The following is a 19,281-nucleotide window of genomic DNA, read 5'->3' as shown; positions in this document are numbered from 1 at the left end:
CCCCTGCACATCCTGCTTCCACACCCATCCTGCTCCCCTGCACATCCTGCTCCCCTGCACATCCTGCTCCCCTGCACATCCTGCTCCCCCGCACATCCTGCTTCCCCGCACGTCCTGCTCCCCCACACATCCTGCTTCCCTGCATGTCCTTCTTCCCTGCACGTCCTGCTTCCCTGCCCATTGTTTGTTCCCCTGACACCTTTATGTCTTATCTGGACTTGACGTCTATCTTATATACATACAGTTAGCTAATATTTTATTTAGAATTTGGAAACACGAAGTATTATTACCATCCTTATCTGACTTTGTAATAAAGGTTAGTCTCACAATGAAGTAACTTAGTTCTCTTTTCTCCAACAGCTTGTGTTTGTCTGGGGATTATCTCTTCCTGTAACAAGAGCAGAATTCACCTGTGGCCTGAGTCTAGGCCTTTTCAGGAAGGGGAGGGTCTTTGATTAGAGTGAAGTTCTTTATTGAATGCTTGAAAAAAGTTGGCTTGTCATTTAGTTCCAACTTTTGAATTTTATAGTTTTACCAAAAGGAAACCTTTATCAATATGAATATGCTTCCAAAGTATAATTTTTATAATATTGTTAGCCTATAACTTTTGTTAGATCTGTGGACACTTTCAGTACTTAGCATTTGACTTTAATGTCTCTTTTTAATCTCTCCAGCAATCTCACCAGATATCTGTGTGCACATATATGTGTATTTTAGAGTTTATTATTATGTGTACGCATGAATAATTCCTATGTGTATGTATTGGCTCATATACTTGAGTGTAGAGGTCAGAGGATGCCTTTGTGAACTGGTTCTCTCCTAACACCTTTATGTGTGTTCTGAGGATTATACCCAGGCGGCCATCAGGCTTGCATGGCAAGTGCTTGTACCAATGGAACCATCTTGCCAGTCCCATAATACTTGACTTCTTTGCTTGCGAGTGCATGCGTGTGTGTGTGTGTGTGTGTGTGTGTGTGTGTGTGTGTTGACAGGTTTCACTGTACCAACAACTACATAGGCATTCACTACGCACCTCAGACTGCCTTTGAACTCTTGGTGATCCTCCTGCTTTAGCTTCCCAAGTGCTGAATTACAGGTATGAGCCACCATATCTGGCTCACACAATATGTTTTCTTTAGATTTACTCTGGACTTTTGTCTTTACTGTTTTGTTTGTCAGTATATGCTATTGAACATTTAGCTACAAGAAGATTTCCAGAAGAGATTTAGAATAAAGTTATCTAAAGTCTTAAATACTTGATACTACTTTTGTTTTATTTTTATTTAAGTGACTCTTTGCCTGAATTGAAGTTGTAACTATGAAATCCCTTTCCACAAACACCTTAAATATTTCTTCATTGCCATGTTCAGTTTCACCATCAAGTTTTTGATATCTTGGTATTTTCCATCTAAAGTTTCTCTAGTGTCTACTAGTGTTTTGAGACTTTTCTTTGTCGTTTATGTTCTTAAATTTCACTACAGAGGCCTGGCTTTCTTTTCTGTCTCTCTTGTTAACACTAGGAATCTATTCAATCTGATGTTTCTTATTTTATTTCTAAGTAGTGCTCAGTCACTGTGCCTTCAAATGTACCCTTCCTTCATTATTTGTTTGCTCTTTCTGGCTCCAAAGCCTGTGCTCCTAATCACTGCACCCTCTGAAGAGAGCAATCTTTCTTGCATTTGTCTGTGGAGGTCTTGCTGCCTTCCAACACACTGTGAAGGGCAGAAATGGGTCGTACACGGTCTCTGTGTGCACAGGGAAGCCTTGTCTATTGTCTGAGTGAATGTATTAATGAATGAACCAAGAAAATACAGGGGTGGAGGGATAGAGCAGAAGGTGCTGTGAGCACACAGTGGGAACCGTCAAGTCATGACTGCAGCATGTGCCCACACCCAGGACATGACCTCTGTCAGAGTGGCAGCCCCTTCAGCATGCCCCTCCTTGTGGGAGGGAGCTCCTGAGTCAACCAGCCCAGCCCAGCCCGGCCCTGAGATAATGACCTCTACTAGCTCCCTACTTGGTTCGTGTTCCATCCTGACTGTCTGACTTCTTGGCTTCTTCTTCTTGAACCTTATTTTCTTTTCTATAATTGGAGATAAAAATCATACTACCCCACATAGCTCCCAGGGGTCAGAGGAAGGAGCAAAGGAGACGTACCTGTGCTCTGAACACACAAAGACTGCACACAGCATAGTGTTACTCTCAGCACAGCGTGGATTCACACAAACACACAGCAACCTCTACCCTGGAGTCTGAGGGCCTAAGGTCCTAATGTAATGTGGATCCCTTGCTTTAATCCTGCTTATTAGCTGGGGATAGATATCCCATGAGTGTGCAGCTATTGGGATTGCTGGAGACTTTCTAGGGACTTAAAGCCAATGGAGAAGTAACTCCATGGCAACAATCCATCCATAGTTTGGCTTTCCTATCCTCTATGTTCATTCATGATTTCCCAATTAGCCTCCACCAATTTCACTGGATCTCCCCTGGCCTTCCCTGATGCTAAAAGGCCCAACACCTTAAGTCTTCCCTTCTCCTCTGCCTAGCAGAATTTGTCATCCAATATCAACATAATACAATTCTCTAGGCCCACATGGAGGAATTCAAACTAAGATTGTCATGCGTGATATGCTCTCTCTCTCTCTCTCTCTCTCTCTCTCTCTCTCTCTCTCTGTCTCTCTGTGTGTGTGTGTGTGTGTGTGTGTGTGTGTGTGTGTGTTGTGTATATTCACAGTGGTAGAAATTTTCAGATCCTCTGTTTGGTAGGGAGCAGGAAAGAGAGATATATTCCTCCAATAGCCCACTTAGGAGTAATAAAGGCCCAAACCTTTCGCTGCTCAGTCTGTTTCTCCAGGACCCCAGCTACCAGCTTGTGAGAAACATGAGCTTTACTTAAGGGTTTCTTTCAGTAACCTAGTAACTTATAGATCCCAGCTCCTTCATCTCTTCAGTTTGTTTGTTTAAGTAGGCATGATGATCTTTCAAGATTCCAACTTTTTTGGTTTTCTCTAATAACTGATCCCCTCACTTCCACCAGCCGCCTTCAGATATTTATCCTAAGGCCTATCAAGCAAGAGGCAGGATAGTGGATTAGATTATCTTGATTGGCTTTTGATCCCTAGCAAAATGAGCCTGAAATTCAAAAGTGTGATCAAAACCAAACCACCAGGGCCTCTGATGATTACAACAACTGTAGGGACGGAGGCCTTCTGCCTATGAGAAGATACAATGCTGATTCTGCTTCCTATTGGAAGATGGAAGCAGGTCCATCTCTGTGAGTCTGAGACCAGCTTGGTCTACAAAGTGAGAACCGGGACAGCTACACAGGTAAACCCTGTCTCCAAAAACCAAAACCAAACAAAAATTTTGAGCAAGGCTCAGATGCCCGGTCTCAGTAATGGCAATGACAGGCAACACATCAATGGCATCTGTAATGTGCCTGTCACTAAGTGCCTGACTCATGTTAACTCTTTTTCCCTGCAGTTATGAGCACAAGATAATATTTTCAATACTACATTACAGAGGGGAAACTGAGACACAAAGAGGTTATATATTTTGCCCAAGATCTGATTTGATAAATGATAGAGCTGGGCTTCAGAACCACCAGACTGCATCCTGTGTATTAAATATAATGCATATTATATTGTAAAGCTCAGAAAGCATGATTGTGAGCCCCTTATATGTAATTATGCTTTCTTATCTCTTCATTGGCAATGGCCAGAGTGCTTATTCTCCCTCAGCCCCATCATCACCACAGATGTCTGGGTTGTATCTCTTGCACACCCAGAGGAGGAGTTTGATGGATGTGAAAACTTAAAAAGAGATGGATGGGGCCAGGTAGTGGTGGCGCACGCCTTTAATCCCAGCACTTGGGAGGCAGAGACAGGCAGATTTCTGAGTTCGAGGCCAGCCTGGTCTACAGAGTGAGTTCCAGGACAGCCAGGGCTACACAGAAAAACCCTGTCTCGAAAAACCAAAAAAAAAAAAAAAAGAAAGAAAGAAAGAGAGAGAGAGAGAGATATGGATGGTACCACATGGAAGGATAACAAAGCAAATAGAAGAAATTGAACATAACACTCGAGCCAAAGAAGGATTAGAAAGAGGAATATAGAAGGCTGTTAGGAGTCCTACATAAAAAACCTGGGAAACCGTAAGTGCATGCTTCATACAAATAATTAAAAAATACATGCCATTTCTTTCTAAATTAACCTATAGAATGTCAGTTAAGTTTAACAGTTTTGGGTTGAGGGTTGTGTTTTGTCTTATTTTGTTTTGCTTTGTTTGGAACTAGATAATATCATTACAAAATTCCTCTTGAAAAGCAAATGGCCAAGAACAACTAAAAGGCAGTTTTGAAGAGGAACAAGTGAGAAGAACTTGCCGTACCAGATGTCAACATTTAGTCTCAAAATATTTAATAAGAAGACAATGCGGTTTGGGCACAGGATTGACTAATGGAGGCGGGCAGAAAAACCAGCCATGGCTCTTCCATTTCAGAGACAATACCGGGCACAGGTGATGCTGTGAACCAGGGTGGGAAAAGTGTTCTGTTGACTAGGGAGTGCTTGGAACAGCTTCCATCTACATGGAAAACAAACAACAAAAAAAAGATTCCTATGTCGGATTAATCCCAGAAAGACTAAAGAATGAAGAAAGAAGAAGAGCAAAACTTGAAAGGATGACATAAAAACATTTTTAAAAGCCACAATCTTAAAATAAAGAACAATTTCACTAAGCAAACAAAACACACAAACAAAATTAGGGGCAAAAAAGTTCATAAACTTAACTGCACTAACATCTAGTCAACAAAGGCCATTATAACAAATAGAAAACCAAGCCATATTGTCTAGGAGAAGATATTTGTAATTAACATAATATGTAAATAAATTTCTCAAGTTGATGAGCAGAGTCAAGATATGGAAGATAAATGGACGAAGAATATAGAAAAATAGTAGAAAAACCCCCGGAGGTCAATAGATAAGAAAAGGACTGTTAGAGAAATACAATGCAAAACAAGAGAGTTACCATTCCACCCACAGGATCAGTAAAAATGTGCAGCTCGTGCCAGGTCTTAGGAGCAGTTAAAGCTCCAGGTCTCACGCACTGCACTGCTGGTGGGGCTGTCAGCTGATTCAAGCATGCTCTGGAGGACAGCGATCTGGCAGCAACTCCTGAAGATGAAAGCGATCGTGTCTAGAAACTCCGCTCTTAGCAGACAGTCAGGAAGACGTGTGTGAAGATGTTTACTGCCACGCTGGAAACAACCGAAATATCCATCATCAGGGGGACGGATAAGCAAGTCGTACTGTAGTTAGACCGTGGAATACGGCAGCATGTGTCATCAGAGATGATGATCCCACTATGACGATGCCAAGGCAGAAGCATGGTGCAGATGAATGAACATTCTCTGTCCACATGAGTACGGCCCGTGTAATATAAAGAGTTATAATACTTTGTCAGTAAATAATACTTTACGATGATTGTGAATACACAGCGATACAATAGAAAGAAAAGTTGGGGGAGGAAATGATTAGGATGGAATTCCAAACAAGTTCTGGCCACTGAGCAAAGAGACTGGGATCGTCTTCAGGGGAACTTAGCTGTAGTTCTCTCGGATTTACTTCCTTTCTTCTGTGTTTTTTAGGATACTTGGTTTTGGAGATTGGGTCTTGCTGTGTACCCTTGGCTGGCCTGGTATGTACCCTGTATGTACTTCAGGCTGGCTTCGAACTTGCAGCCAGCAGTCTCCTCTAAATGTTGAGATGACAGGTGTGCACTACCACACAAGGCTTCTACTATTTACTTTCTTTGAAATAAAAAGACACAAAGCCAAAAAGGTAATAATGTGTTAATATTTGCTAATGCCCATGTGGCTCAGAAATGCCGTCTACTAAGTATTTTCTAGCCTTCTGCCTTCCGGGCAGACGATTGTATTTCCTATCTACTTTGAAGTTAGAAGTGGCCCAGAGACTTCCCCTACCCAATAAGATTGAAGTGTGGCTCACATTTATGACCTCACAGGCCAGTGAGCAAAAAGCTTTTGCCAACATGGCAGCCCAGATACAAAGCTTTTATCCTCCCCGGCCTCTGAGACACCAGGCCCATCCAGAACAAATGTGGGAAAGGAAACTTGGTTGGATTTGGCCAGAGATTGGGGGTGGGGTGGGGGTTATTGTTGCTGCAACACATCCGAGTCCATCCTGCAGTCACTGTGGGGTCCAGGAGCCTCCTTTGAAAGCTTAGCCCTGCTCCAGCCTGTTGGCCTCCAACATGCAGCAACCATCCTGCTTCGGCCTCGTGAAGGCTGGGTCTCAGGTGTGTGTCACCAGGATGAAGTGAATGGGTTAGCCTGTTAAATATTTAAGCAAGGTTTGGAAGGGATGCAAATGTCATGGACTCTGTGTGGCTTTGGCAAACACCTTTTACCCTTTGTTTTCTGTTCTCTGATGTGTCTGCCAACAACAGGCCACCAGTCCCACTGAATACCAAACTCTTTGTCCAGTTGCAGTTCACTTTTGAGAGAAATATCAAGGAAACAGTGCCTCCTCTCCTAGACTAAGGTTCCTTTTTCCAGGCTGCTCTGAGTCTGCAGAGGGTCAGACAAAGCCCCAGCAGGGGGTGCCGGGCAGGCTGGCCAGGAGGAGGAGGAGGAAGGGAAACTTGCACCCTTGACTACTTCTGTTCCATAGGCACTGTGAAGAGAAACCCAAGCAGTGCCTGGAAGTGACAGTGACATGTGATGCCTGCAAGAAGTTCCGTGGAAAGAATGACATCATCACCAACCTGTCTCCCCCACCTTTTTTTCCAGTGGGAGTGAGAAATAAATAGTCGGACACATTTTCCAGTCAGGGAGCAGCTCAGGAGAGCAAGTTTACCTTGGCAGAGGGGCCCAGGTGGAGTTGTGAGAAACCTTATCTGTGCCTACCCAGTAAACAGGAGCCGCAGTCCCCAGGGCCTTGGCTACTGAGCAGGTGATAGGAGAGGGCAGGTGAACAGTGCAGGTGAGTAGAGGGAACCCTGGTCTGGCCAGGGCTACTGCAGAACCAGCTTGACCTGGGATCACCTGTGTTAGGTCAATATTGTCTTAATTTGATGGGCAGGCTTATTTGACTGACTGTTCGTTGCCAGGAGACATGCCATTAAACACACGAGGTTCAAAGGTGAGGCGCCTGACCTCTAAATTGACAGTTCTCAAACTGTGATGTACACACGGCCACCTGGGGGAATCCCATTAAAATGCAGGTTCTGATTCAGCGGGTGGAGATGGCCAGAAATCGGCATCCATGCAAAGTGCAGAAGGGGGCTGGCCTTTAGGCCTCTCTGCAATAGTAAGCGCCGGGGCTTCATTCAGATGACTGTGCTTGCAGAAACCGCTTTCCATCGAAAGAGACAGAGTGCCGGCGCAAGCCGGGGGGGTTTCCTAGCATTTTAACTTTTCACCTCTGCAAAGTGGGTGTTCTTATCCCCACCCTGCTTGGCGGACCAAAGTCCTAAGGCTGAGGAAGGTTAACGTTTTCTATGTGCCATTTCCAAGAGATCTCATTGCTGCCACCACTCCTTTTTCCAGTGGTCTGAAATAACCCAGAGACAAAGGGTAATAGACACCCGGTGGCCAACAGGCGCTGTCTGCTTGTGATGACTGGACCTCTCGTCACCTGGGGATGAAGTCATCCCTTAGGTATAGAATCCTGGGCAGAGCACAGGACTTTAGAGATCCTGGTATTGGCGTCTGGCCTCAGAAGCTTTTGGCTTCCACACAGGCAGAAAGGTGGACACGTCTGGCTTTCAAATCTCTCCAGTGCTGATACGCGCCGTCTAAGGATATGGAATCGGAGGAGCCGTGTGGAAGCGTCAGCTTGGAAAGAGCGCCTCAGGCAGGCCGCTGAGGATTGCAGGAGGAAAGCAAGACTAGAAATGTCCAGTTTGAGGAAACACCGCAGGGAAGGTAATGGTGGCCAGACGGAGCATTCTGGAGAGATGTAAACACCTGGAAGATCTGTGGTGTGCAAAATAAACTCAGTTGTGCTCAGGGAGAAGCCTCTCACCATGTCTGGACCGAAACGGGTGAGGCAGCCAGGCTTCCAGATCCTGGCCGTGCACTACCCTCTGGATAACTGAGGGCTGCGAGACCTGATGTTTGTGATGAAGTCAGCACGTCTGACTGCTCCGTGACTCCATTTGCATACTAACCTCTCTCAAGGGCTACCATAATTGGCACTGCAGTGTGGGAGGGCATACTCCGAGCCCCGTAAAAGTCTAGTGTGTCATACCTACAAAGTTGTTCCACATAGAAGAGGAGAGATAAGCCCCCAAACAAACAGCTTCCCCAAAAGGCATCACTTGCTTTTGTTATTTAGATTTTACATCATTCTAGAAGATATTCATGCTTATAAGAGACATAGAGAGTAGAGCACGGGTTTTTTAGAAAGTGAGAGACTTTGGAGAAAGAGAAACCTAGAAGGAAGGAACAGGTCAAGCCTAAAGCGGTTGCTACCTTGGTGCGTGCTATGAATCCCTAGGCACTTGCACTGGGGTGTTTTCAATATAGACCAGAATTCCTGACTTACAAAGCAACCGATGAGCCTCCTAATTTAAGTTCAAAGCAGAACTGCCTCAGGTAAGTATGATCATTTCCTATGCCCAAGCTCCCTATGGGGCCTCGAAGGGAGACTAAGAAGTTCAACTCTGCTGCCTTGGAGAAACCTCAACCCCAGCCCTGCAGTAAAACCCAGAGAGTTTTCTGGGATGCTTCCCATAAAGCCTTCCATGAAGATGGATGGCTAGGCTAGGCTAATGCCTACTCCAGCAAGAGCAATTATGGAAGACTCCAGCATGACCTCTGCTGGCCTGGCTTAACCTCAGGATAAAAGCCAGAAGAAAGAACCTGTTTGGGGACACCCTGGAATCCTGGATTTGGTCTCCTGGTCTTGTGCTCACCTCACTTTGGGAAGGAAGCTGCTGGGGCTTCCTGAAGAGCTGTACACATGGAAGAAGGGGCACGGCATCTGCCATCCCACAAGCAGGAGCTGTGGTCTTTCCTTTATCATTTTCAGAGCATCAGACTGTCTCCCCATAGGGGTCAAGAAAAAGCTAAGGGGAGGTGGGGCCACATGGTGGCAGACCTAGGCCCGCCGTGCCCCGGCTGTTGAAAGGTAGATTTTTTTTTTCTGGGCTTTTATTCTGTTCCCTGCAATGTGGGAGAATCAGATGAGCAGATATCAGGTTTTCCCTGAGGAGGAGTCAATCAGCTACAGTGCTGTGCAGTACACAGCCAGCTGAAGAGAAGCAATGAGACAAGGCTGCAAGCCTTGGGGTCTATGGAAGACATCAAATGAGGCAACCTAGATCTCCTTCTATGGAAGAGTCTGGCCTGGCTGTGAGTGTGGGTCAGTAGACTTCCCCCAGCTGTTACCGTCTTTCAGGTGTGCCTCCCTGATGCTCAGACCCTTTCAAGACAGCCCCTTCTATGGTCTGAACAGGCCAAGGCAATAAAGGTTCAGGCATTTTGTCGAGGAAGACATTTTGATGGGTAATATTTGCCCCAAAGTCCCTTGCAGAGTCCCTGAGAGTTTCTATTCCTTCCCCCCACAGACCCCGCTCTTTCTTCTGTTGGGCATCTCTTCCTTTCTACAGATGTGGATCCCAAGCCACGTCCCCATCTGCTTCCGCAGAACACAATCTTTACAAATACCCACAACACACCCTTGCAAGCTCATGACCTTTATACAGGAAAAGCCACAGTGCCACAGACCCCAGAGTTTGAGAAACAACATACATTGGTAGTGGGACAATAACATGGCTGCTACTCCACAAATGCCAGGTGGCTGTACAGGAGCTCCATCTGTTGAAATAGACCTGACTTATTCCTCCTCACCCAGCTCCTTTAAACTCGGCTTCTCCAGTTAGTGAAGCTCAAGGTCTTCAAGCCTGTTCCATCTTCCTCCCTTCCAATCTTCCATCCCCACAGTGATGAGGTCCTGAGGGTCTGTCTGGACATGAACCGTGGCCATCTCCCCCTCCTCCCATCAAAGCCTACACACTTGTTGCTGTTGTAACAGCCTGTTGGCTACCCCTCTTTCTCCTATAAGGCACTCAAGACAGGTGGCTGGTTCTGTGCTATGTTGTTCCTGTTGCCTCCTATATGAATCACTGCCCTCCAGAAAGAAGAGAGAACCCTGCTGGAGCCAAGCCTGCCCCTCACACCTGCTTCCCTGAAGTCACTGGCAGGTGTTGGTTGCTACTTGTGAGAAATACCCAAACACAAGAACAAAAGATGGCGAGACAATGGGAATTGGACAAGCTTCTATTTTGACTGGGAGTGGGTGTTCTTTCCCTAGCACTGACCCAGAACCAGAGCACTTGTTCAAGTCTCAGATGCCCTTGGCCTGGAGCATGTGTGCTTGTGTGGACATGCAGAGGTCCCAAGAACAAAAGAGCGGAGCAACTTGCTGGCACTCGATACTCTGGCTTTTCTTAACGCTCCTGTATAAGATGTTGATGGAAGTGTTTGTGGCCCTGGGTGTAGCGCCGTGGGTTAACCTGCCACTGAGGACTAGTGGACCATTCATATCCTGCCACCCAGACACCCCAGCACTCAATCCTGTGTGTGCTTGTGGGCATGATGCTGGTAAGTGTGGACTTGGACTGCATGCAGTGGAGGCTAGCCATGAGTGTATCCCACTGCGAAATAGTAAACTCACTTTTTAAAACACCCAGAGTTCCTTTACTTTAACTCAATTACATGTTTTTGTTTTGTTGTTGTTGTTGTTATTGTTGCTGCTAGTGGTTTTTTGTTTGTTTTGTTTTATTTTTGCCTGAACTTTGTGGGTGACAATAGGTCACTTCTAGTTCCCAGCATTCTCTTGGCACTTTCCTACCCCTGAGCCTTTGCTAGCACTGTCCCTGTTGCCAAGATCTCCTTTCTCTGGATTCTCTTCATCCTTATATTCATAACTAAATTAATATGAGCCCTGTTTCCCAGCAACTGTCATCTAACGGATATTTGGAGATGGGGCATGGACCCCAGTTGTTGGCATTGTTCTCTTCTAGAGCTGGCTGTGCTGGGAAGCCCAGAAAGCCTTTCACTTGGTGCTTTGGCTGTTTATCTAGTAGTAAACAACAGTAGAGTCGATGATAAGGCCGCCTCCCTCCCTCCACCTCTCCCTCCCTACCTCTCTCTTTTCTTTCCCACCATCCGTCCATATTCAAGCAGAGACCCCTGTACTTCTCTGTTAAGGAAGTTGAGCCCCCGTCACTATTGCACCTCGTCACTGTATGCTGAGCAGTACAATTGAGGGCAGTGGGTATCAGGTTGTTTTACAGATGAGTAAACTCCCAGACAAGGAAAGAGAACTGACTGTGGCTTATTACAAAAAAAAAAGCCAGGTAACACCATCTCTTCCTCATCCTCCTTCCAGACCAGGAACCATTGAGTAGCCCAGGCTAATCCTATCCAGAAAGCATCCTGCCTCAGCTTGCTGGGATAACAGGCATGCAGCACTGCATGCTGAGGTAAGTTTTTCCTTATGGAATGGCAGAGAGCTGAGAGACCCGTGGCTGTCTTCTCTGCCCTTTGCCCTAAAGCAAAGGTGGTTCTCAACCTGTGGGTCATGACCCCTTTGTCTTCATACATCATATCACATCAGCTATTTACATTAGGGTTCATAACAGCAGCAAAATTATGCAGTTATGAGGTAGCAAAAAAGGTAACTTTACAGTTGGGGCTCACCACCACGTGAGGAACTGGCTCACAGCATAGGGAGGTGTAGAACCGCTGGCTCTAAAGCCTCTGGTGTTACCATTGGGGAATCTTTTCCCCTCCTAGAGGAGAAGCAACATCTCTGAGTTCACACTGTGAGTGCAAGACCAGGTTTCCAAAGTGGCCCTGAGTTGGGAGTGTGAGTGGTATGGATAGCCAGCTGCCCAATCACCCCCCAGCTACTGGGGCCAGTATGGTCAGATGAGCCCCAAAACCTGCTCTGAAGCTCCACATCCTGTATGGACTCTCTGGCACTTCTCGGAGCATGTGACAAGGCACTTGGCATCGATACCACCCAGACTGGCAGTCCAGGACTTCACTGAGACGGGCACCGTTGCTGGTGGACATCTGTGTAGGACCATCAAGTTCCCTGGGTCCAGCGGAGGAGTTCCTTCAGCTCCGAGTCTCTGTCTCTTCTTAGAAGGAAGAACATTATCTTCCCAGACCTTTCATTCTCCTCTCATGAATCACTGGAGCTGGTCCACCTTAAGGCAAAGGGCAGAGATTCCAGTCAGATGTCCTCTAGAAAGATGTGGCAGATAGTGATGCAGAGAGCTGTCCCTATGGGTGCCTGCTGCTGGTGTCTGCCCCAGACTTCCAGTCAACTTATAGCCCTGCCATGCTCCTACACTCACATGGCTGAAATGCAACCTTAGTAAAGCAGCATTGACAGGTCCCACATGTTACCCTTGGAGCAGTGAGAATTTATGCGTCAGATTAAGTTCTTGGCCCGGCAGCTTCTGAGACTTAGGGAGTCACAGGATAGATCTTTGTGGGAAAAAGAAAAGGAAGGCCTGGGAACTTGGGAATCCGTCAGGAAGTGCTAGGTTCTGAGGTCAGGGGCCTGCACACAGCAGAGAGGTGTGAACCCATAGGGGAAGTTTCCAAAGACTTATGTCACAGAAACTCAATCTGACCCACTTGCTCCTCCCAGCTGGTCACTCCCCCAGGTAACAGAATCTGTGGAGTATTGGTTTGGCTGACAGAAGAGAGAACCCCTCCACTCTTTATTTTTTTCTGCAAGAGATTCCGTGCAGTCCCTCTGTAGAGCACAAAGCCGTTTCTAGACATAGGTGTCCTTCTGTCACCATGCTGAGTTGGTATCATAGGGGGCCTCAACAGCTCCTCCTAAGAGCTATCAGTTCCCTCTCCATGCCCCACCTACAACCTTGGACTGCATGCAGTGGAGGCTAGCCATGAGTGTATCCCACTGCGAAATAGTAAACTCACTTTTTAAAACACCCAGAGTTCCTTTACTTTAACTCAATTACATGTTTTTGTTTTGTTGTTGTTGTTATTGTTGCTGCTAGTGGTTTTTTGTTTGTTTTGTTTTATTTTTGCCTGAACTTTGTTGATGACAATAGGTCACTTCTAGTTCCCAGCATTCTCTTGGCACTTTCCTACCCCTGAGCCTTTGCTAGCACTGTCCCTGTTGCCAAGATCTCCTTTCTCTGGATTCTCTTCATCCTTATATTCATAACTATATTAATATGAGCCCTGTTTCCCAGCAACTGTCATCTAACAGATATTTGTAGCATACCTACTGTGTGCCAGATGTCAGACAGACATTAGTGCATAGCTAGACATAATCCTTGTTCTGGTAGAGCATAGATTTGACACCCCTCTGCATGGCCTCAGCTTATGACAGTGCCTATCATATCGCTATCATGGTCACCTGCCTTTGTTGTGGCACTTATCACACAGTATTAGAGGGAGCTGGTATTTCAGTCCTGCCTCCCCAGTACCTGACATGATGCTCAGCATCAGAGACAGCACCTCATTTCTTTGTTGGAGGAGCTTGAATAGAAAGGGGAGAGGTCATGGGCCTCAACACACTCTACACTTAACACAGCGTGTGTGAGCCATTGCTCTAGAGTAATGGTTCTCAACTATGGGTCTCGACCCCTTTGGGGTTGCATATCAGATATACTATATGCCAGATATTTAAATTACTATTCATAACAGTAGTAAAGTTATGAATAAAGTATACAGTTATGACATATCAATGAAATAATTGTATGGTTGGGGGTCGCCACAATATGAGGAACTGTATTCAAGGGTCTCAGCATTAGGAAGGTTGAGGACCACTACTTAGGTGCTTTATCATTCATGAGTCACTGATGCTGGTTAGGGAATTCTTATAGTTATGTTCACTTGCTGAGCACAACACTTCTGCCTGTAAACACAATGAGGGTGCTCCTAAGGAATGGCTTAGTCTGGATGAGGGCAAGGATGAAGATGGAAAAGATCTAAAGTCCTCCTAGAATAGCTCCTTGCAAACATGGTCAATCCTCCTGGTACATAGTAGGTGCTAATGCCTGCTGGAACTGTTGAACAGGCAGAAGCGTGTAAGATGGGCCCAGCTATCTGATTCCAAGGCGTGCCTTGTGGGTGTGAAGTACACCAGAGACTCCAGCAGGCTAGAGCTGGCTCAGGTTACCCTCTCAGAGGCAGCGGAGTGCTCAAAAGCCATTCTCTGGGGGCACCACAAGCTGCTTGCTCCTCCAAGGACGAGCAGTGGGTATGAGATCTCCTGTGACCGGTTGCCCCTGGAGGAAGCTAGCTGACATCCCATCTATTTGAAAAGAAAACGAGAAGGGCATTCCTAACGGAGGAAGCTCCTGAAGTGTTTTCTTCCCTTTTTCATAACGCCACAGGTATGGTGAAGTCTCCTTGGGATCTCTGGGCCAGTTAGGAACAGGATTGGGTTGGCATGAAGGTGTCTGCATTATTTTGTAGTCCCTGCTCTTTGTCTAAAGCCTTGACAGGCCCAGCCCACCAGAGGAGCCCTCTACTGTGCCAGCAGTGTCCCGGTGATTGTAGCCTCTCCTGGCTGCAGAAGTGCATTCCTGTGCGGATATGGAGGGAGAGAGAGAAAGACAGAGCCAGAGCTGGCGCAGGAATGCGAGTGCTTCCTTAATTGGACACGAGGGCCTTGAACCAATTCCAGTTGGACTGTTTTCTTTTAGGGCCTGGTCCCTCAAGATTCTGTAGTGTTTTCATTCTCAGGAAGAAAAAAAAATCCCTTTGATTCAAAGGCCCCTTGATAGAAATAAAGAAAAAGCCAGGCCCGAGTCTCTTTGATATTTGGGAAAGCAAGAGTTTATGGGCAGCCGGTTCTCAAGCCTCTTTTAGGGTGAGGGGATTCTGGGTGGAAAGGAGGAGGTATTTTCTGAGATAGTGCAAGGCTTTCCATGGGGCTTTCCATGGGGCTGCAGAGTCCTGATGTGCTGAGGTAAATATTATTTGGTGGTTTCTACCCCACCTTAGATAATTTATTTTCCAAACAAAAGACACAAAACCTTTATATTCATAATAAGCATTAAAGCACCAGAGCTGGGCAGATATCTACCCTATCTGCTAGTTTGTCTACTTCCCCGTCAATAACCCTGAAATATCTCTTGCTGTATTCCACCCGGGCTGCTCTTGCTCCAACTGGCTGACCCTCATAGCCATGAGCTAACGATCCACCTACCCTACGGCACCCTCTCCCCTACCCCCGTGTATTTTTTCTTTCTCTCATTGTGGTCTCTGCCTCAGACCCCAAGCCCGGGAACCAAAGCCCCTACCTCTTGAGGGGCAAGGTTTATACAATGAACACTGGTGTATGTTAGGATCATCATGTCTTGTAGCATTAGACCTTGGGATATAGAATTTAGCATTACAATATATAGCAACAGACCAAACCTCAACACGGGTGCAAAATGCTTTGCTCCCAATATTTTCTAAACTCAGTTGTTTTCAACATCATCTCTCTGAGATCTGCGAAGAAGATAAATATCTAGTGGGTTCTTTGATTGCTTTAGGAGCCTGAGACAGAGAGGTCAAGTTAGTGCGTGTGTGTGTGTCTGTGTGCGTGTATGTGTGTCTCTTTGTGTCTGTGTGTGTGTCTCTGTGTGTGTGTCTGTGTGTGTGTCTGTGTGTGTGTGTCTCTGTGTGTGTCTGTGTGTGTGTATGTATGTCTCTGTGTGTGTGTCTGTGTGTGTGTGTGTGTGTGTGTGTGTGTCTGTGTGTCTGTGTGTACGTAGCTAGCTAGCTAGCTAGCTAGCTGGCACTGACTCTCCTGGAACTCACTATGTAGACAAGGCTGCCTGTGGGTCTGCCCCCCTCTTCCTCTTGAGTGCTGGGATTGACATCTTGCTAGAGGATAACACAGTAAAGGAAATCGAAGGCTGAAAGATTTTTGTCTTTTGGGTTTGGAGTCTTTGTATTGTTGACTGCTCATTCTGTAATGACCAAGGGAAGAAGGTAGATTCACATTCCCAGGCCTCTGTATTGATCATGCACCAAGCTTGGCATATCTTGGGAGGTACTGGTGCTGTAGGGAGATATGGACACTAGAGCGACAGTCGTGGCCACTGGACAGAGCATCACTACTTGAGTTGATTCCATACCTGCTAAAAATAGCAATAGAGGAACAGGCAGAGGGCGGGGCAGGGGGGTCAAGTGCTCTGTCTAAAATGTAGAAGACTTTGTAGCCAATGCAGTGGACTCTGCTAAACTGTTGTTCTTCCCCAAACACCTTACAAGCAAGCCCTGAAGCTGCTCGGTGCTTTCTAAGGCCCCAAGTGTTTTCACAGCTCCTCTCATCTACTCTTGCTGTTTCGATTTCTTTTCTTTTTTTTAAAGATTTATTTATTTTATGTATATGTATATGAGTACACTGTAGCTGTACAGATAGTTGTGAGCCATCATGTGGTTGCTGGGAATTGAACTCAGGACCTCTGCTTGCTCCGGCCCCGACCGCTCCAATCCAAAGATTTTTATTTATTATTATATGTAAGTATACTGTAGCTGTTTAGACACCCCAGAAGAGGGTGTCAGACCTCATTATGGATGGTTGTGAGCCACCATGTGGTTGATGGAATTTGAACTCAGGACTTTAACTGCTAAGCCCCTTAAATTTCTTACGTTCCCAAATGTGTTTCACTGAAAAATTGCTCCCAAACTCCCCATCTGGTCACATTGAAGAAACAACAACAACAACAAACAAAAAAAGACAAAACAAACAAACAAACAAACAAACAAACCAAGCCTTTGACTGACATCTTTAAAAAGTTCCCAGGTTACCAGGGTGGGAACCATGTTTATTCTGCCTGTCCTGCCTTACTGGAGAGCTACCAAGAGTCCTGTCTTTGCTATTGTTTACAGCTCAGCTGTTAAAACAAACAAAGGCACAGAGGCCATGGTACATGTGATATTGTAGGGGACACAGGCTCTGGAGCTAGCAAGCCCCAGAGTTATATTTTGGCTTAGCCACTAGAGGCCTTGTGGCTTTGGCCAGGGTACTTAATCCCTGTAGACTAGTTGTCTCCATTCATCCATAAAGTGTAGTCAAAGAGCCTGTGACTAAGGTGTTCTGAGGCATAAACATGAGAACACCTCTACAAATGTTGCTCCTTGCCTCCCCCAGCTGTCCCCAAACAGATCAAATATCCTCGCTAAATTTCCATAGGACTAACCAGAGTACCGGTATTCACCACTGCTGGCACAACCTAGGTGCAATACTGTCCTTGGCAGAACAAAAGGAGACCTGATGGGAGACACCTCTCTAGATGAATTTAGATGAGGACTTCTTACTAAGATAGATAGTGACCTACGTATAGTATAGTAGTAGACCTCCTACATACGCGGTTCCAACTGAGATAGTTAACTCTAACAAGATTTTGAGTTCAGCTGGCTATGTTGACTCACAGATGTAATTCCCAGCACTTGGGGAGCCAAAACAGGATTGCTGCAAGTTCCAGGCTAGGCTGAGCAATGGAGTGATACCCTTTCTCAAAACAAAACAAAAACGAAATAATATTTCCACATCATTTGTATGTGTATATTTGTACATACACCACTATATATGCATATCTAAAGTTCTTTACCCTTTAAAAAAGTTTTGTTTTGTTTTGTTTTGTTTTTTAAAAAAAAAACTGATTTTACCCAAAGGAAAAAAGGAGCTAAGAAACTAGACTAGTGCAAGATTGGAAAACAAAATAATTCTAATTATATCTAGATTTTTTTTTTTTATTTAAGCTCAATTGTAATTCAACCCTTTGGTCCCTCGGACAAAGGTGGATGAAGGAGATGGTGGAGAGGGCTCAGTGGACCTGCACACACTAGGGGATGCTCAGTGGATGATGGTTGATAGCCTGAGGTGGTTTAGCGAGCCCAGGTCACTCATCTTATCTCTGCTATGGGCTTTTTGGCACACAGGGAGACACTGCGGTGTGCTCACGGAAAGGACACTTGCCCAGTGGTCTGACAGTGTGGTTTCCATCTGCATCACTAACAGCCTGGCGACCTTGAGCGTGCCATTTAATCTGCTAAATGTCTTCTCACCTGTAAAACGAGGAACTTGGAGTCCACGATTTGGAAGGTCTCTTCGGCTCTAAGGTTCTGGGGCTTGAAGTCACTTCATCTGCTGGTGTTTCGGTTTCTTCATTTACTCAAAGGCAAGAATGGTAGAAGAAACCTGTCTCAGAGCAGAGAGAAGAAACATTAAGCGTGTGCCTTAAAATCTGTATCTTTTGTTTGTTTGGTTTTGGTTTTGTGAGATAGGGTTTCTCAGTGTAGCCTGGCTGTCCTAGAACTCTCTCTGTAGACCAAGATGGCCTTGAACTCACAGAGATCTGCCCGCCTCTCTCTGCCTCGAGGGTGCTTAGATTAAAGTACCAACACTGCCTGCCCTATCTCTATCTTAAAGGAATGAGGAAATGCAGAGATGGGAAATGGTGTGACAGAAGAGGAAGCCTAAAGAGTGTGCCTAAACCCTGAGTTCCAGCCCCAGCCCAGCCCTTTCTAACTGTGGCAAGTTCCCTAATTTACTTCAGCCATGGTTTGTACATCTATAAACTGGGCTCTGTAAACTGTTAAGCTATGGCATTTAATCTCATCCCATTCAGTTGAAAGCCAACATAGTGACAATGGTTTGAAAAGCCGCGAGGAACTACATAAATGTAGTAGCGTTGAGAACTGGTCTAGTTAGTATAGATTTGGGAGTCATGATCCAAGGCTGATTTTCTGCTCTGATTTACTGACAGCCGAAATTGAGCTGGAGTGTTCATTCATACAGTCTCCCAAAGAGAAGTCACCTGGCACTAACTCGGTGGCCTCCAACGTAGGGCATTTTCCACGTCGCCAGTTTGTTACTCTAGAGAGAGAGTTACTTCACATCCTCTTCCCCAAAAGACTTCCATGGTGTGAGGAGGTGGAGGGGGGAGGTTAAGATAGCTTCCTAACGTTTGATAGCTTCACAAGGTAATGATCACAAATTTGCAACGTGTGTCTATGACAGGTCACGATGGTATGGTAGCCTTTCAGCTCAGGCCTTGTGAGGGATTGTATGGGCAAACATGGGAGAAGGCTTCCTTCTGCTAATCCCGTGGTCTGCCTCCGGGACCACCCTCAGAAGGTTTCCGGGAAAGTTCAGCCTAGAATCGAGATCTCCAAACTTTGGCTTCTCTTTGGCTGCCCAGGTGACAATATATCATGTGCCAGTCAATGGCACTGAGGTACTTCCCATCCTACTAAAA

The 19,281-nt window shown here is 45.8% G+C and overlaps 1 protein-coding gene across 2 annotated transcripts in view; it reads left to right on the top strand.

Moving 5' to 3' along the window:
- Nucleotides 1-19,281, top strand: part of Lbh (LBH regulator of WNT signaling pathway) — a 65,907-nt gene that overhangs the window by 22,612 nt on the left and 24,014 nt on the right. Inside the window, exon 3 of one of the 2 annotated variants that reach the window (XM_031356121.1) lies at nt 11,418-11,511. The exons of the other annotated variant lie outside the window; for it this stretch is intronic. Coding sequence (XP_031211981.1) covers nt 11,492-11,511 — 20 coding nt within the window. The 5' untranslated portion in view covers nt 11,418-11,491. The remainder of the gene's footprint in view (nt 1-11,417; nt 11,512-19,281) is intronic. 2 annotated transcript variants of the gene reach the window in all.

This window comes from Mastomys coucha, unplaced genomic scaffold (genome assembly GCF_008632895.1).
Source record: "Mastomys coucha isolate ucsf_1 unplaced genomic scaffold, UCSF_Mcou_1 pScaffold6, whole genome shotgun sequence".
NCBI lineage: Eukaryota > Metazoa > Chordata > Mammalia > Rodentia > Muridae > Mastomys > Mastomys coucha.
The sequence above is the reverse complement of the archived record's forward strand: the minus strand, read 5'-3'. Positions and strand labels throughout refer to the sequence as shown.